This window comes from Rattus norvegicus, chromosome 5 (assembly GCF_021556685.1).
Source record: "Rattus norvegicus strain SHRSP/BbbUtx chromosome 5, alternate assembly SHRSP_T2T, whole genome shotgun sequence".
Lineage (NCBI taxonomy): Eukaryota > Metazoa > Chordata > Mammalia > Rodentia > Muridae > Rattus > Rattus norvegicus.
Window position 1 is genome coordinate 40,679,911 of NC_141538.1, and position 22,673 is coordinate 40,702,583.

The following is a 22,673-nucleotide window of genomic DNA, read 5'->3' on the forward strand; positions in this document are numbered from 1 at the left end:
CACTGTACCACCTGTTTATTCTAAGAGGGTGAAGTCCAGGAAATGGGAGCCCCTTTCATCAGCCCCTCAGACTCTACTGTCTTGGGGGATGGATATTTTCTTATATTCATACTTGAATTTTTGTTGTGACAAATCTTATGTCTTCAGTATCTTTTATTTCTTCTAAACTGAAGTTGCCCATGCTCTGGCTAGAAAACATGGTCTTGTTCTCTACGGTTAAGGATTTAAAGGACCCAGAACATTCCTTGCTGGTAGAGAGCTTGCCTGGCGTGTATAAGGCCCTAAATCCAATCCCCAATCAATCTCTTCAGGCTTATCCAGGGTGGGCAAGCCACTGAAAACACAGTTGCTTCTTTTACAAATTTTCTGCACCCAAAGGGAGGGAGACCCACCAAACGTGATATTCAGTGATATTCTTGATAACGATTTCTGAGGAGGGAATGATTTCTCACAAAGAGTACTTTCTGCTGTTATTTATCAAGGCAGACAGCACTTCATTAGTACCCTGCCCAGGACCTAGGTGCTTGTGCTTACCTGGGCGCTTTAAAGCAACCAGAGCAGACACACTCCCGACCTTAATCTGCCCTGGCCCAACGTTTCCAGTTGGTGGCTTAGGGCAGGTGAGTCCGGTGTCCTGCAAGGCGCCTGCAGGCGGGAGAGGGTGGGATCGAGGGCGGCGGCTCTGGGCTTGGCTCAGCCGCAGTAATCGCAGCCTCCCGCACCGCCCGGATCCCCGGCGCCCAGCCCCGCAGCTGCGGCCGAGTGGAAGCAGCGCACCGCGGGGATGCTGGGCGGGGGGCAGGGCGCGGGGTAGGTGACTTTATCCCGCCTCTGTTGCCCGGCCCTGGGGAGCAATGACATCACGTGGCCTTTTCCACGCACCGACACAAAGAACGCCTGCGAGAGGCCTCGGCCAGGGAGGCCGGCGGCCGCCGCTGCCTCGCCGGGCCTCAGGGCCCCGTCAGCCCGGCTCTCCGCTCGCCACCGGCGCCCTTCCACTACCGCCTCCGCCTGCGCCCCCTGCGCACCGTTGAGCCCGCCTGCCCGGGCGCCGGCCCCTTCCCATGCGGGCGGCGCGGGCCCTGGGAGGGGCGCCCGGAGCCAGCCGCGCAGCATGCACTGGGGGGTTGGCTTTGCCTCGTCCAGGCCGTGCGTGGTGGACCTGAGCTGGAACCAGAGCATCTCCTTCTTCGGCTGGTGGGCCGGGTCCGAGGAGCCCTTCTCCTTTTATGGGGACATCATCGCTTTCCCTTTGCAGGATTACGGTGGGATCATGGCAGGGCTGGGCTCGGATCCCTGGTGGAAGAAAACCCTTTATTTGACCGGGGGAGCTTTGCTGGCCGCGGCTGCGTATCTGCTCCACGAACTCCTGGTCATTAGGTGAGCCAGAGAGAGGGCCCCGAAGCGGGCGCTGACCGGGGCAGCTAGCCTGGGTAGGGCTGGCTTGAAGGGGGTTCCGGAGCCAGCCCCTAGGTCCCGCAGCTCAAAGGTCCAAGTGTCCTCACTCATCCTCAACCCCCTAAGGCGTTTCATGGCCACCTGGCCACTTGTGAGAGACCATTTAGAATTGATGGGTGAATTGAATTGGGAGGGGAAAGATAGCATTTGCCTTCCATCATTTCCATGCTAAAAGCAAAGTGCTGTGAGTCACTAGTGTTATGGATCAAAACAATCCGCTAAAGCCCATAGGAAGATTCTAACTGCAATCAATGCATTTGTACCAATAGACGAAAGCTCTGTAGAAATACTAAGACACACTTTTATAAACGCCTAATTGGTTTATAGGTAATAATGCTGGAACATCAGCTATTAGCCTCATCTTTACTTAAAAGGTTAGTTCTCTCTTATTCCTCTCGGTAAATGTCAACATTATTAAGAGACTGCAGTTGAAGAAGCTTTGTGCAAACCTGTTCAGTTTTGAATGCAGCCTTAACCTGCTTACCTGCTTATCTGGTGTGGAACTGTGAGCACCTTCAGGCTTAAATGCAACCGTGAGAGCAGTAGGAGATCTGAGGGCAGCACTAGCACATGGGGCACTTGACCTAACAGGGAGTCTCCCTGGGCTGTAAACAGTTTCATGGCCGCCTGCCGCAGAATGTGTTCAGGGCTGACTTGAACATTACAATAAATGGAGGCCCCTGCTGTTGGTATTGCTAGTCCCATAGGTTTTCAGTGCAGTAGGTGGTAGATATTACAGGGTACCAAGTCTTTGGCTAGCCGGTGCGTCAATTTTGGGTTAAAATTTCCATGCATTTGGGGCCCCAGTCTCTGGAGATTGTTGGAGGCAGAGCACTTTTCAGTAGCTCAGAATTTCTCTTCTGGCCAGTATTTTCAAAGGAGCAAGGGTGTATTTGTACCATATTTTCCGGGGGTAGGGTAAAAGAGGGGGGCATGGTTCTAGAAGTTATAAAGTGGCTGGTGACCTCTAATGGACTTTGGGGGTCCAGGAGGACACTATGATAGCCCCACTGAATTCACACTATTCGTTGGTTCTGAAAGGATAAGGAATCATTTGGACCTGAGAAAATGTGTTGGCTCTCATATTATTTACCCACAATAATGGAAGACTGAGAAGTTTATTTTAACTTCAGAGCATCTCATTGAGCACAGCGTCTTGAATTTAGTTGAGCCAAACACAAAGTTTTAACGTGAGATATCATCAAGATTACTCCCCCTTGGCTCCAGTCTTTAGGACTCTATTTTCAAGTCAGGTTTCAGTCCATATAAAGACACCCCACATCTGTGCAGTGTTTTTTTTTAAACAGTAGCCTGTTGTTTCTCAGTTGTATTTCAGTCCAAAGCCTATGAAGACTGTCCCTGTACTATGCAGCTTCCCAGCATTTCTCCAGTTGATGGAGAATGAAGGCTTCATATGGCTGAATCCAAAATGTGGCTTCGATGACCTTGCAGAAATAATGGGGCCTTGGGCGCTCCCTTTGGAATAGACCACACCCTGGAAGCTTTGGACCCTATATATTCTTGAGCCCTCTGCCCAGGCTAGCTCCTTCTCCATTGTGGTGGCCACAAGTCCCAGGCTAACTCCTTCCCCATTGTGGTGACCAGAAGCCCTAGACTAGTTCCTTCCCCACTGTGGTGACCACAAGCCCCTACCCCATTGTGGTGACCACAAGCCCCAGCTCTGGATCCTGACATGGATCAAGGGGTTTTAAGACCCATGTTGTTTAACTTTTGTTTCTTGACAAATGAATTGATAAACCCCTATTATAATACAAACTGAAAGAAGGCAGCTGGATTTTTGGGAACTTAGTAGTTCTCTGTCTCTTCTGTCTGTCTGTCTATCTGTCTGTCTGTCTGTCTCTCTCTCTCTCTGTGTGTGTGTGTGTGTGTGTGCGCGCGCGCACGCGCGCATGATTGTATGTATCTTTAACAGCTCCCACTGTGGAGTGGGAGGGGTTAGGTAACCTGCTGGTGATCACACAGTAACAGGATAACACTGAGGTAACAGTGTGGAGCCTGGCTGCTTGGGAGAAAGTGCTCACTTTGAGGGACTCTGTTAGGGGAAAAGGAAGGACCTGGGAACAGGGGCATTTCCTGGGAAGTGAGGCCTGTGGTCAAGACTCAACTTTCTGCCAGCGTCCAGAGATCTACGGAGCAGACAGGAGCAGTGAAGACAGGCTTCAAAGGGTACAAGAGAGGAAGACTTTTACTTGCTGAGAAATCTAAGCTTCTGTACAGTTAGGCAAAATCAAAATGTGACGTGTGTAGGAGGAAAATGTATTATAAAGTGACCCCCACTGTCTGAGTTTATTGGCAACCGTCAACTCTCCCCTACTCCGCCTGGACTTTCTGTTGCCCAGAGTAGCCTTAATCTATGGCTTTGTCTCAGAAAATAAAGTTATAAGGTTAATTAAGAAGTCTAATTAATGAGCATAACCAATGAATGTATTTTTGTTTTTTTGGTGATGCATGTTTTTTTTTATTTGCGATATATTTTTGGTATTTGTATTTTTCCACTGTTCTATTTTAAAATAATTGTTGTCTTCATCCTTTGTCTTCCCAGAGTGGAGATGGCTTGGCATCTATATTAAATTCACTCAGCATCTGGAAATTTGGTTGTAAACCGAATGACTAAGTAATGACTTCATTACCTGGGGTGCATTTGCACTTTGTGCTCTCGAGCTAAAGGGTCCCTATCTGATCACCACGACTGACTCATTGCCTGTTGTAGAGGCATGATCATCTCTGGTGTCTTTAGAGCAGGGCCAGGGGCTAGTGAGTCTACTATTAGGTTAGCCAGCTGGCCTCTGCAGGTGTTGTTATTCCAATCTCCTTCTAAGGCTGTTTTATGATAAAGTTGCACAGGAAACAATTCATCCTGTGACCTTAAACTAAGGAGAGGGTTCTGACATGTAGAAGGTGGCCTATGGAGACAGGTTGTTCGGGTTCAAATTTGATTCAGCCTTTTGATGTACACACACACACACACACACACACACACACATTATATATTATATAAATGGATTGTACTAGGGATTGATCCCAATGCTTCACCCACGGAAGCCAAGTACCTTACCATAGAGTTATATCCTCATTTTTCACTCATTTTTTTGGCATTTATTTTTGACATGGTCTAACTGAATTGCCTAGGCTGCTCTTTTTTTTTTTTTTTTGGTTCTTTTTTTCGGAGCTGGGGACCGAACCCAGGGCCTTGCGCTTCCTAGGTAAGCGCTCTACCACTGAGCTAAATCCCCAGCCCCTAGGCTGCTCTTAAACTTGCAATTTTTCTTGCCCAAGCCTTCTGAATAGTTGAAATCTGCTGCCATTCTTGGCCTGACAGACTTGGTCCTAAATTGGTGTTCCTCGGGCAAGTTACTTTCTGACTTTGAAGTTTCCCATCTACTACAAAACATTAGTACAGCATCCCAAATTTAAACTCGAGCAATGCCCGCTTTAGAATGGGATCAAGTAGGCTAATACAGGCCGTGTCTGTGGCGTCACTGGCACATGCTGGCACATGCTGGCACATAAGTAGCATCTTTGTGACTGTGATGGGGCCTAAATTAGTCTTTAGAACTTGACTCTTCGGGCCAGAAGGACAGAGGATTTCCTATTTACCTCCTTTTAGTTCTTAAACCTTTGCCTCTCTGATTTATACGAAAACATCACTTTGTGGTGTGAATTATTGTCCTGGGCAAAGTCAGTTGTGAAGTGTAGAGTTCGTATTGTCTACTAATAGAGTCAAAAAGTGGGTCCTGGATTTTAATATCTGATCTCCCACACATTTCATAGTACAGACAACCTTGGTTTTGTAGTGAATGCTTTTAATCTTTTGGCTTGTGATTTAGAATGAGTCACTCTGAGCAATTTAAATGGAGTAGGCTCTCAGTTGGTAAACCCCAAAAGAACTTGTTATGGAGATGCTGAAGCTAGTGAGCACCATGTGGGGATGGTCACAAGCCATTTCTTCTTGGCCAGAAGTAGGTGTAGAACTAAACTGGGATTTGGAGAGGGGAAGCTTGGTGGGGGGGCGTGGGCAAGCCTTGAGAATGTAGTTTATCTGACTGGGAAATGCTAGGCACACAAAACGGTGGAAACTGTAATAGGTCCCTGAGGGGTGTGTAAGCCAGATTGGGTGAGATTGTAATTGTACAAGACCATATCTTGTTGTGTAAGAATAAATTCTTGCCAACTTTTAATGCTTGATAGCTTACTAAATGTTCACAGATACTTTTTTTTATTAAATCCTTGTGATTGTCCATCTAGAAAAGGAAGCGGGATTTTTAGTATCAGAGTTCCTGGAGATGTGGGTCATGGTGCAGCCTGCCCATTCTGTTGTCTCCTCATCTTATGGAGAAGGGTCTGGTTCAAGGGATTGTCTAATGGAGGCACTGCCCAGGTTCTGCAGAGTACTATCAATGTGACCATCTCTGTACCCAGGATTCTCTGTAGCCCAGGTAGACCATGAACTTGTGATCCTCTGTATCTGCCTCCTAGAGCCAGGATTAGAGGCCTGGAGTACCATTCTCACCTTCTAGCATTTGCAATCCATAAAATATATGGAATATATCTACTTTATAAGGTTGCTTTGGAGATTAAATAAAACAATGCCCGGGAACATGCACAGTCAGGTGGAATACATGGTAAATGCAAAATGCCTGTCCCCCAAATACCCCTCTCGCCCTTGGGCTCCACATAATAAAAGCTAGTTGATTTGTAATTACTTCCCAGAGCCACCAAGTTACAGTCATTTCAGAGTTTGTAAGATCCTCCTGCATGTCCGATATGCTTCTGGTCTCTAAACCCCGGACGAGGTAAGATCTATCACACACACTTCAGGGTCCTCTTGAGAACTAAGGAAACAGAAAACTAACATACAGGCTGTTCTTTATTTCTGACAGGAAGCAGCAAGAGCTCGACTCCAAAGACGCCATTATTTTGCATCAGTTTGCAAGACCTAACAATGGTGTCCCCAGCTTGTCTCCTTTCTGTTTGAAAATGGAAACTTACTTAAGAATGGCCGACCTTCCCTATCAGGTACCTGTTTGCAAATGTGTTTTACTCTTATGCCATTGATATCACCTAGAGGGAGGGGTAGTTGATGTCACAAAAGTGAATATCAGAGTAGGCAGGGTCTGAAGGTAACAGTGCCGAGTCCTCAGTAAGACAGGCATGTGATTCCAGGGTCTATTAACGTCTTTTTACATCAGTTTTAATGAAGGACTCAGTATTTCTTTTAATGTGTTCTTTGGTGGGAGATTTGGATAGGCTTATGGAGCAGCTGGTGAGAAATGTAAGTGTGTGACTGCCTGGTGGGACTTTTAGGTTTTCATTTGTCATTTTGGCCTCCGTGAGTGTGGGGTTAGAGGGCACACTAGATTGGCAGTTCTAGGGCCTGAAGCTTTGCCTCATGTGTACCAGACAAGGGCTTCCCACCCAACTACAGCTCTGGCCTTTGAATAGACTTTAACTTCCTTATGTTTTGCTCAAGTGGCTATCAAGGAAGTACCTGTTCATTTCAGCATTAAAGAATCAATTAAGGGCTGGAGAGATGGCTCAGCGGTTAAGAGCACCCAACTGCTCTTCCAGAGGTCCTGAGTTCAAATCCCAGCAACCACATGGTGGCTCTCACGACCATCTGTAAAGAGATCTGATGCCCTCTTCTGGTGTGTCTGAAGACAGTGACAGTGTACTCATATATAATAAATGAATAAATCTTTAAAAAAAAAAAGAATCAATTAAAAGATATTGGAGAGATGGGTTGGTGATTAAGAGCATTCGTGACTCCTGCAGGACCCTGGTTCGGTTCCAACACCTACCTGGTAGTTCATGGTCATGTGTGACTTTAGTTACAGGGAATTCCATGTCTTCTTCTGACTTTAGGCACCAAGACAAGCAAAAACCAGACATATAAAGTAAATAAATAAAAAATATTATAAGAAGAAATTCAAGAAAAAAGAAGGAAAAAGAAATGCACATACCCATACATACATGCATATACATACACATTCATATGTAATAAATAATTTGCAAGTATTTTCACCCTGTGAAAAAAGAAAATATGTGAGAATCTTAATTATGGCTAATTAGTGATGTTTAGAAATGGATAATTTAAATAAACACCATTTCATAGAAAGAATAAACAAAAGAATGTACTTGAAGACGTCCGTTTTCCCCTCAGTAACCCTGGAGATGGCTCACACATGGCTGCATTATTGCTGTTCTTGTCATTACTCTATGTAGCTTAACTTTTCCCTTATGCTTCCCTTTTAAACAAATTCTAGCTGGGTGGAAGTTTACTGAAGCTCCATTTCTATAATTTTTTAGGTTATGGTCAGAGAAAATAGTCTCTGATGCCAGTCCTTCAGTTTACTGAGACTTTATCCAAATGTGTAAGTTTTTCGTTCAGTGCAGGCAGGGTTTCTCTGTGTAGCACTGGCTATCCAGGAACTCACTCTGGCCTTAGAGTGAGCTCTGTCTTCCAACTCACAGAGATCCGATTCCCTCTGGGATCAGCCTACCCCTGCCTCTCAAGAGCCAGGACTAAAGGCACCCGCCACCACCTCCTGGCACTTATTTTTCTTTTCTAATAGTGGAAAATAATTAATTAAATCTTATCAGTATGCATCTGTTTATCTGTTTACTTGCTTGAACATGTTTGCTGTGTCTTTTAGAGCTGCACTTTTGCGTTTTAAAAATGGTTTGCCTTTGCTTCCCAAAGGGTAAAAGCAGTCAAGTCTTCATTGATTGGTCTCTTTTTGTTGTTTGGTTCACACTTTTATACTGTTTGTATATTTGAGGTTTTATTATTAGGTACTTATACTACAGAAGATTGCATTTCAAAGTGTTTTAGTGTTCAAAGTACAGCTCCAATTATTGTCCCTTGTGATGATTTAAAATTGGACTTGTCACATAGTGAGGTGGATTCAGCCCTCCCTTGGTTCTTATTCAGTTGGGATATCTTTCTCTATCTCTTTATCTTTTATACATTTGCTTCTCATAGATATTGCATTGTTTGTATTGGATCCAAGAGTCTTACTAGCTTTGCATTCTGGAAATAGCATTCTTACATTTGGTAAATTTATATAAAAAATATTTTACATCCAGTTACCTATTTACCTATGCGTATCCTACACAGGCTATCTTTTCATTTGGGTAATTTCTCTCCCTCTCTCTTTTCCTCCCTTCCTTCCTTCCTTGAGACAGGGCCTTACTATGTAGCCCTGGCTGGCCTGGAACTTGCTATAATATACCAGGCTAGCCTTGAAATCTCAGAGATCTGCCCCTCCTCCATGCCTTTTGAATGCTGAGTTTAAAGGCATACACCACAACACCTGACTTTGGTGCATTATTTCTTGATGAATATTTTCCTGGTAAGTCTCCATGGCTTGGAATTCTGAAACAGCTCCCCCCACCCCCAGTTTCACATTTCAAAAGTTTTCTTCCAAAATTCTTTACATTTAGTGTTTTGAAACTATTACCCCAATGTCTTTTTTACTCTGATGTTGCTACTGAGAATTTTGTTGTTGTTGTTGTTGGTGGTTTTTAAAGACAGTCTCACTATGTAGTCCAGGCTGGCCTGGAACTTGCTCTGTAGGGTAAGCTGGCCATGAACTCAGTTTGTATCCAGTAGCTAGAGTGAGTCCTTGAACTTGGTCCTCCTGCCTTTGCCTCTCAACTGCTGGCAGCTACTGAGAAACTTAACTTAATCTCATTGCTTTTTTCTCTGACTTTTTTTAGAATTGGTTTTTAATCTTAATACTCTATGGTGCATTTCCTATCTATCTATCTATCTATCTATCTATCTATCTATCTATCTATCTATCTATCACCTATCTCTCTTATATATCTGTACCCTGTACTTTTTCAGCTTTTTATTTATTGTGTGTGCTCACGCACATGCACATAATACGTCTGCATACCATGGCACACATGTGAAGGCCACACATGTAGACTAATCAGTTTTCTCCTTCTACTATGTGCATCCTGGGGATGAAACTTAGGTCATCGGGCTTGGTGGCAGGTATTTTTGTTTGCTAAGCTACCTCACCAGCCCCTCTGGTTCTTTTTAAATTCTTTTGAGTTTTTTTTTAATATTTATTTATTTATTATACATAAGTACACTGTAGCTATCTTCAGACACACCAGAAGAGGGCATTGGTTGTGAGCCACCATGTAGTTGCTGGGATTTGAACTCAGGACCTCTGGAAGAGCAGTCAGTGCTCTTAACCGCTGAGCCATCTCTCCAGCCCTTCTTTTGAGTTTTTATGTGTCTTTTCTTTTTATAAATTTCTAAAGTCAACGTAAAAAGCATTGGATTTGATTACAGCATGTTTTCTTTTATTAAAAATAATTGAGGCTTTTAACTCTTTAGAGACAATAAACCCAATAAGCATTAGCATAAATACCAATTCTTAGAACAATACATTTTCAAACACAGAAACATTTACTGAAAAAAGGAACTTTTTTGCATCTTTATAAATCTGCTCTATTCTAGCTTATAAGGTCAATGCTTTAGGCTCATGTCCAATTTATATTCAATGTTTGTTGATGTCTGCAATCTATGAGGAAAATCTAACCTCACAAAGGTGCATGGTTTAGAAACAGAAAAGTTTGACTTTGGTTTTGTTGTTGTTTGGATAGTGGTCTGTTTGGTTGTGAGTGTCACATTTCCTTACATATGTGTGTGTCATTATACTTTTACATATTACTTTTACATATGTGTCATTATACTTTGCCTAATTTGACCCTCTCCTCCCCTGCTCCCCGACTCTATTGCTGGTTCAATTCTTCACCCCAAATAGTCTCTCCCAGTATTCAGGTCACATGAATTCCATTACTCTCTCTTTCCCCAACACTCAGGCTCTCCTTTTAGTTTTTGTGGGACACAGAAATGCATGCATGTGTCTAAATTTAAATCTTAGTGTTTGCATATGAAAGAAAATGTGAGCCTGTTCTTCCCGAGTCTGCTGTGTCTCATTTACCAGAGTGACTTCCAGTTCAATCCATTTCCCAGTAAGTGACATAATTTCATTCTTTATGGCCCGGTAAAACCCCTCTGTGTATACACAGCACGTTTCTTTAATCATTCACGGATTGCCGGACACTTAGGCTGGTCTCGTCACTGGGCTGTTGGGAACAGGGCCGCACTAACTGTTGACTTAGATTCCTTCAGCTGTGCATCCAGAAGTGGTATAGGGGCTCACACGTTAGCTTTTTTGAGAAACCTTCATTCTGCAGGTTGGCTGCACCAGTTTATATTCAGGGTTCCAAGTGCTAAATGTTCCAGGGAGTGTTTGCTCTCATTTGTTGTCCTGGTGAGCACCACTTGGACCGGACTGAGGTGACTATGAGCTTTTTAAAATTTTTTATTCTGGGGGAACTAATCGTTAATATTTTAAAAATATTTCCTTTAATAATTGTTTGATTTTCTCCGTGCCTGTTCCCTGTTGTCTAGATGTTTGTCCTTCTGCTTTTCTCTCTCTTGACTCTCTGCTGTCCTGTAATTCTCTGCTGCCTCATGGAACTTTCCTTTTGCTGAGCATCCAATGCTGTATTCTGTTCTTGCAACCATTATGTTGCTGGGTTTTTGTTTTTATTTTTTTTAATTTTTAATTCTGTGTGCCTGTGTATCTAGGGCTGTGCACATGTGAGTCCAGGAGCTTGTGGAGGCCATAGGTACCTGATTCCTTGGAGGCTGGATCACAGGTAGTTGTGATCTGCTGGATGTGGGTGGTGGGAATCAAACTTGGGTTCTCTGAAAAGCTGCATGCTTTTAACTGTTGAGCCATCCCTCCAGCCCCTTGTGGTGTTTTCATCGATTGTGTTCTTTCTTCTTTAGACTCTTTCCTGTGTAGCCTTGGTTGGCCATTCCTCTTACCACCATTCTAGGTGTATGTTACCATTCCTGGCTAGCTGTTGACTAAGGTTGACTTTTTTCCCCTCCCCTCCCCTCCCCCATCCCCTCCTCTCCTCTCTCTTCCTCCCCTCCCCTCCCCATCTCCCTCCTCTCCCCCCTCTCTCTCCAGGGTTTCTCAGTGTAACCTTGGCTGTCCTGGAACTCATTCTGTAGACCAGGCTGGCCTCAGACTCAAAGAGATCCCCCTGCCTCTGCCTCCCAGCGTGCTGCCACCACTTGGCCCCCTTATCTTTTACTGAAAAGTGTGTCTCCTTAGTCAATTTTCCTAATCTCTCCCTTTGTCTGTGGGAGGATATTCATTATGCTAACTAGAAGCATTTGGGCTGACCCAGTATTTTTGCCAGGTGCTGCCTGTACTCAGCATGGTAGTCCTTTCTTTTGTGTTGTACTCATCAGAGGTCCACACTTTCTTTTCAGATCTCCTCTCAGGGTACTGGCTTTCCTCTCCAGGCTTTGTGCTGGGAAAGGGCCAGAGCCCCTCCGTGGTGCTCAGCCTCCACTTCCTGTGTTCTGCTTATTTGCTCATCTTGCGTTTCAGCTCTCTGGCTTGATTTTCTGTTTTCTATGGACAACCTGTATGACTAATATAAAGAGCACCCTAGTGCTCCCCACAAGTTCACTTATGGTTATTATTTCACCTCCTTTGCTTTCGCTCTCTTTTAATATGCTTTTAGAAAGATATTTTTCACACACCATTCGAAAGTACTGTGCAAAAATCAAGACACTTCATTTACAATGCTTTAACATGCTTTAACCTGCCCCCCCCCAATGTGAACAGTTTTTCTACAAAATTACAATATACATTAGATACATGGGCTTTTCTCCAAGTGTTACGGTTTACAAAAGAGAGCCAAGTTGTTTCAAATGTAGCCGGTGGGAGGTGCTGGTGGTCTGGAGTACAGTGAGGATTCATTTTGTTACATAGTTAAAAGCAATTGAGCTGAAAATTTAGAGGTCAGTATAGTAAGTCAGAGCTCCAAGACTTTGAAATCTCACTTAGGCTTTAAAAGTCGTTATCTTAAAATGGCGATGATGATACCCAAAGGTTTTTCCTTAGATCTGGTCATACCTAAGTAAATTATAATTGTCTCTAATTTTAGCTACAAAGCAAATATTGATTATGAAAACATGCTTGAGTTATCATATCCAGAATTGACCTATAGTTTTTATTTCTGTAGTTTGTTTTGTATTTTCTTTTCTTTTTTTTTTTTTTTTTTGGGTTCTTTTTTTTTTTTCGGAGCTGGGGACCAAACCCAGGGCCTTGCGCTTCCTAGGCAAGCGCTCTACCACTGAGCTAAATCCCCAACCCCTATTTGTTTTGTATTTTCTTAGGTAAAGGTCTCACTTTGCAGCTCTGGATGTCCTGGAACTCACTATGTAGTCCAGGCTGGCCTTGAACTCATAGAGATCTGCCTGCCTCTGCCTCCTGAGTGTTGGGATTAAAGTCATGTGTCACTATGCTCGGCAGGTGGCATCAGCTGGATGCTATGAGTCTAGGTAATTGTTGCAATTTTTTTTTTTTTTTGCAAGAGGAAGGTACTAGATCAACCAATGTTCTATGTGTATGAGACAAGTGATCTACCGCTGAGTTATAACCTCAGCTTTTAAATTTTGTTTTGACGGTCTCTTGCTCTCCTACCCTCTTCTCCCTTTGTCCCTTCTCTCCCATTCCTCTCCTCCCCTCTCTCTCTCTCCCCCTTTCTCCCCACTTCTATGGCTGGCCTCTATTCTACTCCTCTACTCCTCTTTTCTACTCTTCTCTCTCTCTCTCTGTTTTTTTCTGCCCCTACTACCCTCTTAACTCCCCTCCCTATGCCCTGAATAAACTCTATTCTATACTAAAAATAAATCTTTTGTTTGTTTGTTTTGTTTTGTTTGTCTGGTTTGCACATCCATATGTATGCACATTGAAATGTGTGTGCTGGAGGCCCTAGGTTAATAATGAGAATGTTCCTTGATTGCTCTTCCACATTATTCACTAAGCCAGGGTATCTCAGTCAAATCCAGAGCTTGCTGACTTGGTTAGTCTCACCAGTTTGCTTTGGGATCCTGTGTCTCATCTCTAGGGTTGAATTACAGGTAAGCCATCATATTCACCTAGCATTTACATGGGCTCTAAACAACTAAACTCTGGTCTTCTTATTTTCATGGTAAGCATTTTAAATTGTATTATTTTTTTAGACAAGGTCTAATACATAGCCCAGACTAGCCTTGAACTCAACTATGTTGTACATGCTGCCTCAGCCTCTAGCATGCAGGGATATAAGCATATGCTACTATGCTTAGTTAGCACTTGATTTTGAGGCAGAATATTTGTACTCATTTGCACTGTAGAATTCCTTCTGGTGGCATTGTTGAAGTTAGATTACATGTGAAGCAATGAATCTAAAAGGGACATGATAGGAGGACTCCAGTGTAGCAAGAGAAATTGGCAACAGGGGTAGTTGTGATTTTACATCTCTAGAATACAAATGACACAAATGTCAGGTGCACTAGTAACTTTTAGAGAGGTGTGACATTTCTTTTAACTAACATTAAAGATAATGTCTAAGTAGCACCCATGTATGATTGTGTAGGTTGCTTTCTGTATAACAGTATAAGGATAAAGGTTCGACAAGAGGAAGTTCCTTTTTTTCTAAACTGTGCATAGGCAATCTGGTTTCATTAATTTTTTTTTTGAGGCTTGGCCTACTTTCATTTGATAATAAGCAATGAGATTAAGTATCAAGACTCTCTGAACAGAGACCAGTCTAATGAAGACAGTGGTAAGTGGCATTTACCTTCTTCACGCTCTGCTTTTGACCCTCTGGAAAGGTGAGACCATTTTGAGAAGTCCAGGACCCTGAAGCTCAGCCTAGCTTGTGGGCATGAATGGATGCCTACCTTGTCACCATGTGCCTGTGATCTCACTGAGATCTCAGAAGCAGGGCATACTCTAGTGCACACCATACAGAGACATACAAATCTGGGTGTGATTTATGTAGAAACAGGTTGAATGACTTACAAAATATGTATCTATCTAGTTCTTTAGTGTATGAGTGTTTTGCCATGTATTTTTTGTATGTATGTCTGTGGACCAAATGTGTGCGTGTGCCTAGTGCTTGCAGAGGTCAGAAAAGGACATTAGATCCTCTGGGACTGTAGTTAAAGTGGTAAAGTCATATGAGAGCTAAGATTGAACCCAGGTCCTCTGGAAGAGCAGCCAATATTCTTAACCATGGGACCATATCTTCAATCCCAACTTCAATGATTTTTTAATACAATAATTTTTATTAGGTCTTTGAGAATTTCATATATGCATACACTGTATTTACATCACATTTACAGTCACTTTTTTCCTCTAACTTAACCCTGAATCTACTTTTCCACCCCCTTTCCTCTTTATGGTTTTTTTTAAATAACTGACTGAATTCAATTTGTAGGGGCCCCATTTACTGATTGGTCTGGGATCGACATGCATAAGGAAGATTCTTTTTCCTCTCCTAGCAGCCATCCCCTGTCAATAGCTCCTCACACCAGCCTTTTCTCTAACCATGCTGTCATTGACTGGCTTATCTCATACAGATTCTGTGCAGGCAACCACAGCTGTGATGTGCTGTGAGAGTAGTGGTCCTATTATGTCCAGGTGGCTGTTGTGCTCTTGTCCTCTTCATGTGGGTGTTAATCCCTGTGCCTGCCCCTAAAGAAACCAAATGAAACTTCATGCTTTTCCACCCAGGCCCCACTTCCCAAATAACAACTTGTAGGCCTATTATTTATTTTAAAAATGCCTAGGCCATAAGAAAAGCTTGTTCCTATTAGCTCGTAACTTATTTAACCCGTTTATACTATTCTATGTCTGCCACATAGCTAGTTACCTCCTCAGTTTCTGACTGACTTCCCCAGAGTCCAGTGGGGGAAATCTCTGACGCTGGCTGACTCTGTCCCAGAGTTCCTCTCTCCCTGCCAGATGTCCCACCTTTTAATCCTGCCTCAGCTTATTGGCCATCAGATTTTTATTGACAGGTAATGCTTCCACACAGTACCCAAGATTATCCCTACCAACAAAAGATCCAGGAGTTTTTGTTTCATTTCTGAAATTCTTTAAGTTTTGGGATTACTAGGGAGAGTTGATTTGTGCTCTTCTAGAGTCTTCTGTTTAAAATATACCTTTGTAAAAAGGTGTTTTCTTGGTCAGAATGCTGCTTTAGTTTTAGTTTTGTTTCTCTAGCAAAGAAAGTGGGTAATGACTAGTCTTTGCAACAGGGGTTGTCTTATCAGGCCTGTGAAGGAAGAGGCATTTATAGATTTTTAAATAGTTGGACAAAAATAAAAATAATAATAAAGTTCAGATCTCAGTGTCCTGACTTTTTATTGGAAGCAGTCAAACTCATTCCTGTGTGGTGACCCATGCCAGCTCTTCTGCTGCAATGTTGAGCTGTTAGTAGAGACTTTATAGTCTGGAGTATTTACTACCTGGCTTTCTGTAGGAAGATTTTTGCCGACTTCTATTTTAGAGAAACACTTAAAGATGTTGAGGATCGTTATATTCCAAATTTTATCTAATACTTTCTTCTATTAAAAAAAGCCCACAACTTCCTATAGTTAAAATTGACATGCAACAAGTTACACATGTTTCAAGTATAAGTTTGTTTTAACCAGGTAAGTACTTATGAAGCCATTGTCAAAATCAAGAGTAAAAGTATCGGCCAAGTGTGGTGGTGCATACCTGTAATCCTAGCACTTAGGGGTAGAAGCAGAAAGATCAGGAGTTCCAGGCTAGCCTTAACTATGTGGCAAATTCAAAGCTACTCTGGAGTATATAAGACTGTTTCAAAACAAAACACAGTGAAAGGATCAATTTTCTTCTGAGATTTTCATGAGTCTCTTTGAAATTCTTTGGCTTTTACTTCATTGTCCTCAACAACCTTGGATAGACCTACTGTCACCAGAGATTAGATTACATTTTCTAGAGTTTTTGAAAGGAAGGAAGGATGGATGAAAGTCAAGAAAGAGAGAAAGAAAGAAAGAAAGAAAGGAAGGAAGAAAGGAAGGAAGGAAGGAAGGAAGGAAGGAAGGAAGGAAGGAAGGAAGAATTTACAGTATACTTCTTTTGTATGTGTGCTGGCCTGAAACTCACAGAAATCTGTCTGCTTCTGCCTTTCTAGTGCTGGAATTAAAGGTGCACAGCCCCATGCTCAGCACATGTGCCTCTGTCTGTGTGTGGCATGTGGGACCATAGACTGATGTCGGTATTTTTTAATCTTTATCTTATTGCTTTCTATCTTAATGTTTGAGCATGGTTTCTTACTGACCTTGGAGCTTGTCTTAGTTACTGCTTTACTGCTGTGAAGAGACACTATGACTGAGGCAACTTATAAGAGAAAGCATTTATATTGGGACCTTGCTTGTGGTTTCAGAGGGTTAGTTCTTAATCATTCTGGCAGGAAGCAGTCAGACATGGTATTGGAGCAGTAACTGAGAGCTTTACATTCTGATCCCTAGGTAGGAGAAAGAGGTGAGGGGAATGAGGGAGGGGCAGAGAGAGGGGGGAGAGAGAGAGAGAGAGGGAGGGGCAGGGAGAGAGGGACAGAGTGGGGGACACAGAGAGGGGAGACACACAGAGAGAGACACACACACACAGAATGAGAGGGAGAGGGAGAGGGAGAGGGAGAGGGAGAGGGAGAGGGAGAGGGAGAGGGAGAGGGAGAGGGAGAGGGAGAGGGAGAGGGAGAGGGAGAGGGAGAGGGAGAGGGAGAGGGAGAACCTGAGTCTAGCAGGCTTTAGAAACCTCAAAGCCTATCACCAATGGCAGACTTCCTCCAACAAAGCCATATCGCCCACTCTTTCTCAAACTGGGGGCCAAGCATTCAAAGACAGAAGCCCATGGGGGGACAGTATTGTTCACACAACCACAAAGCTCATTACTTTGTCTAGGCTGGATGGCCAGTAAGTCCCAATCTTCTGCCTGTCTCTACTCCCCTACTGATGAGATTACAGATGCCTGTTTCACTTCTGGCTTTTAGTGTAGAGACTGTGGTTTGAATTTCGGTTTCCACTCTTGAAAAGCAAGCACTTTACTGACTGAGGTATCCTCCAACCATATATGGCCAGACAGAACCGAACTCAGGTCCTCTGGAAGAGCACTATATGCTATTAACCACATAGCCACCTCTCCAGCCCAGACTTTTGTTTACATGTCTTTGCATGGCTGTATGCTTTCTTACTCTTGGGTAAATACTTAGGAGTGAAATGGCTTTATTAGAAGAAGGTTGAGGGGCTGGAGAGATGGCTCAGTGGTTGAGAGCACTGACTGTTCTTCCAGAGGTCCTGAGTCCAATTCCCAGCAACTGCATAGTGACTTACAACCATCTATAATGGAATCTGATGCCCTCTTTTGGTGTGTCTGAAGATAGCTGCAGTGTGCTCATATAAATAATAAGTAAATCCTTTAAAAAAAAAAAAAAGAACAAATGAAGAAAGTTGTAGGGGCTGGAGAGACATTAGTTAATAGAAGGCGGCTCTTTTAGAGGATCCTGGTTCAGTTCCTCACACCACAGGATGGCTTACCACTGTATTTCTAGTTCCAGGGGATCTAATGACCCCTCTGGCTCCACTGGCACCAGACTGGCCCATGGTACAGATATACATTGGAGGCAAACACTTATATACATAAAATAATAAAATGCATTTTTAAAAAGAAGAGAGTGGTGTACGTTTAACTTAAGACAGTGTTAGATCGTTTTAAAGTGGTTGGCCATTTAACAACCCCACCATGGTTTTGAGTATCAGTTGGCCTCTGAGGGGCCATCATTTGCATTATTCAACAGTGTTTGTATAAAGTATAAGGAAGAGTTTTTGACAATCAGATTGATTTAGTGTGATTTGGTGTGTGGTCTGCAAGTCAGTGGATACCATTCTAACAATTAATTTTGAGATTTAAATGATTATATTTATTGAGAAAAGTGATTGAGGACAGAATTTTCCAGAATCCCTCCATTCATGTGGTCCCTGTCTTTTTGCACATTGGAGAACAATTATTGTAATTTTCAATTGTATAACTTGATCTGTACACCTTCTTTCTGATATCTTCTGAGATACTTCTACTGTGCTTATAGATCAAAATAGAGCTTGTCTGAACAGGTTCTGCCCACTACCACTAGGACTAGCCATTAACTCTGGGCTGAAACCCAGGAACCTGCTGAATTAATTTCCTTTAGGAGACACTGCAGTTGAGTCTGTTGTGTATTCTTTGTTTTTAACCTCACTATGATAGATAATTTAGGGGACCTCTTACTTGCTCTGTAGTGAAAATAAGCATTCAGATGCAACATACTGGATTTCAAAAGAGTTCTTTGGTTAATAAATTGGTGCAATCTTCTTTGTGGTTTATTTTCAGTTTTTTTTCCTCTTTGTGGCTAGTTTTACACACTGTAGCTACACTTGTCCACTTCAAGCTTACCCCTTTCTTCTCCCACTCCTTGACTCACAGTTCCCCTTCCTTTCCTAGTTTAGATAGAATTTGAGGCCATGACAGAACCTATGGGCACAAATTAATACTTTAATGTTCAGTAAAAGGCCCCCCCCTTTTAGAGTAATGATCTTAAAGAGTCAGTGTGCTGAGTTCATTTGAGCACTGGGGTTGGAATGGTTGTTTCTGTTAATCAGTGAAGTTTATACACATTGCTCTCTCTCTCTCTCTCTCTCTCTCTCTCTCTTTTTCAAAATGCTCTATTTAGAACTATTTTGGTGGAAAACTCTCTGCTCAAGGGAAAATGCCTTGGATTGAATATAATAATGAAAAAGTGTCTGGCACAGAATTCATAATCGACTTTCTGGAAGAGAAACTTGGAGTGAACTTAAACAAAAACCTTGGCCCCCATGAAAGAGCTGTCTCAAGAGCTGTGACCAAGATGGTGGAAGAGCACTTTTACTGGTGAGTCCTTGCTGTGTCTCCCCCACCCCACCCCCACCCCACAGGCACTGCCCAGCCAGCCCAAGTTTACTCATGGTCTCAAAAGTTGTCTGTTAAGTTTATCACCTTTCTCAAAGGTTTTATCAAAAAACAAATGACAAAAACAAAACAAAGCCCTTTGATTTAGGGCCATAGTTCTGCTTGTTGTCTCTAAGAATCTAGGTAAGGACTCCACAGGTAACACTAGAGAGTCTGTCTGTCACAGTCACAATCACACAACTATACCAATAAACCTGGCAGTTTGCAAGCAGACGTCATTTCAGTAAAACTATTATGCACACTGAAACTTGGATTTTATTTATAATAACATAATCTTCCTTTGATCTTTTCCCAACCACATAAACATGAACAATTTTTACAGCCTATGTGTTGCAATTTCCTGGATTTTAGTGAGGGACATATATCAATTTTTGGGACTTATCAGCACAAACTGCTGAATAAATGTGAATCAGATGCTGGGCAGTACTGGCATACACCCTTAATTCCACACTCAGGAGGCAGAGGGACTTAGATCTCTGAGTTTGAGGCAAATCTGGTCTACAGATCGAGTTCCAGGACAGCTAGGGCTACACAGAGAAACCCTGTCTCAAAAAACAAAAACAAAAACAAAAAAAACAAAAAAAAAACAAAAAAAAACAAAAAAAGGAAAGTGCATGAGACACCAGAGGAAGACATGAAAGGCTAAGTAGAGATATAATTCCTCTGTAGAATAAGTTAGACATTTGTGAGATGATGTCACCTTTCCTTAGATAATATTCTGCCCAGGTTGCTGCATTTCTAGTTCACAGTCCCCAAGTTTGAAGCGGTACATAGTTGGGTTGACCAGTTGTTCTGTTTTGTTTTGGTGGTAACAAGTTGCTACATTTGAGTTGATCACATCTGCTTAGTCTTGCTTTGCAAACCTATATGTTTTGTGGGCTTTCCTGTCTTTGGCTATTGTCCAGCACATCTTACCCCCTCTCTATGCTCCTAGAATTGACAGGAAGTTTCTTCCGATTAGTTGCTGACTTTACTTTGTCTCAAATACTTAATTAGAAATTCTTAGTCCCACTTTATTGGCATTGCTGTTTCTTGGTCAGTTGCTGATCCAGGAGCTTTTACTGATCACTTAATGGAGGCCATCTTCTCATGGGATTTACCGTGTGATCCTTCCTCCCTGACTCACTGCTTCATCCTCCACCCTCTTTCTAAGTAGCAAACTGGGTGTTTCTTTGTCTCTGTTCCTATGCTTGTCTCTTGTACTCTGTCTTGCGACTCACCAGCACTCCACTCCTCTCCTTACCTCACTATGGAGATGGAGGGCTGCCCAAGGACATGCCTTGTTGGAGAGTGTAGAGCGGTCAGTGTGTGAGAGAGCAGACTCAGTGTTTGAAGGAGCCTGGTCCTTTCCATGAAACGCTGATGGAGATGCCAGGCCTCTGCTTTGTCACAGTGGACACTAGGCCGTGTGACTGTCTGGCTCACTTGGCTTCTGGGAAAGGCTGTGCAAAGGATCCATCTCATTCATTTGCCAGTTTTCAGACACAGCTCTGAAGCAGCAGAGGGAAATGAAAAAGCTGTCCTGTGCCCCTGACTCTCAGGCCACCTTTGATTGTGTTCACTCTACCCCCTTTGAGAGATGGGGTGCCTGTCACAAGGATGTGGACAGCTAAATGTCAGCTTTCTAGAAAGCTGCAGAACTTATGTTTTCCACTCATATTGTGGCTGTATCTCTTACAGTTTTGTACTAGCTCAGAAATACATGTACATACACATATAGATATATATGTAAAATATAAATGTTTGGATTCGGTGAAATACCCAGTTCTCAGATATTAGGCCTTTTGGTCAGGGACCTGAATCATTTTCTATAACTTTACCTCCTGGTAGAAACTCACAGACAACTCTTTTCTGCCCCTGTCTTCACTAACCCTCAGCTAATAGGGAGGTATGGTAGGCTGTGGATGTGAGAGGGAGCAGGGGGAAGATCATGAACTTCCAAAAACTTACTGCATTTGGGGTGTACATACCCTCTTTGTTTCCTCTAACTCACTTTCTATTAGAAAAAAAAGGGAGGCGTTTTGAGATACATTTTCATCTCTAGTACCAAAGGGAAAACAATCCCTTGTTCTGTTTCTTTTCTGCCCTCTGGCTAAGACTCCCCAACACCCACCAGGAGATTTATATCCCCACTCTCAAAAGGAAATGTCCAAGGCAGTGACATTCTCCTATCCTTCTGTTCTTCCAGTCCCAGAGAGCGGACTGACCTCAATGTATGGGAGTTGTCTATGAGATTCTCTTACATGCTAACAAGCATCGAGCTCTGAGGTTGTGATGGTACTTACGCAGGAAGGAGCGGAGGCGTGTCAACCCTCAGTGTTTAACGCATTTATCTGTGGATCTGAGGTTTTTCAGGTACATTTCATTTTGGCCTGAAACTTTAAAACTGCTTGGGTACAGTTTTCTGTGAGACAGAGGTGATAGGATGCTGTCATTACCATTGAACATAACATAATTTCGAAGCTTTGTTTTATGTCCACTCAGATAAGCGCACTCAGCTGTAAAGTGGTTTTTCTTGCATTTGAAATCTATATAATTATATCCCATGTGCATTATAAGAGCTATTATTGAAGATGAAGAAGTCTGTTTTTTTTCCTTATCTTCTTTGTTTTGTTCCGAGTGCTTAAGTTAGATCTAATGCTTGGAAACTGGATTTCTCAGACACAGAATCAAATTACCAAAATGAAATTGATTTTCTAACGACGTTGTTTCTTCAGTGGTGCATACTGCCCTCCCATGGCCATCAGTGAAAACCTCAGATTTTAACACTATAGAATAAGTGCAACACTCAACATTTCCCACACAAATCTGCTTCTAGGTTGCACATAATTTATACTTTTAAGCTTCATCTTTCTGAGTGCTGGCATTTGAACTTGGAGACCTTGTGTGCTAGGTAAGCACAGCAGCATGGAAACCTATCCCCACCTGAACCTGGCTTTTGATGTAGTTTTAGTGTCTGAGGGAGATGGGGAACTTTCCTTAGATGGCTTACCAGATGTGTAAAAGCCATGTGACAACCTGACTGTGATGGCTGATTACATTACAGAACCATTCCACGGTTTTCCTTCTTTATCCAGTCTTAGCTGTAGGGGGAGTTCCTGTTTGGAAGGTTTGTGAAATTTGATGATAGTTGAAGAAGTACATCATAAGTTCCTACCCCTTTAAAGTAGAATCAATAAAGACAACAAGGGTAAAGCCTTGTGTAGAAAGAGGTGGTTTTTGAGATAGGGTCTCACTGTGTAATCTTGACTAGCTGGGAACTCATAGAGACCCACACAGCTCTGCCTTCTGAGTGCTGGAACT

At 42.8% G+C, this 22,673-nt stretch overlaps 1 protein-coding gene across 1 annotated transcript in view; it reads left to right on the forward strand.

The window, feature by feature from the left end:
* The first annotated feature begins 932 nt into the window (after positions 1 to 932).
* The window catches only part of Faxc (failed axon connections homolog, metaxin like GST domain containing), a 60,379-nt gene continuing 38,638 nt past the window's right edge, over positions 933 to 22,673 (forward strand). The window contains 3 exon segments of the mRNA NM_001271065.1: positions 933 to 1,380; positions 6,360 to 6,495; positions 19,096 to 19,292. Of these exon segments, the coding sequence (NP_001257994.1) occupies positions 1,115 to 1,380; positions 6,360 to 6,495; positions 19,096 to 19,292 (599 nt within the window). The 5' untranslated portion in view covers positions 933 to 1,114.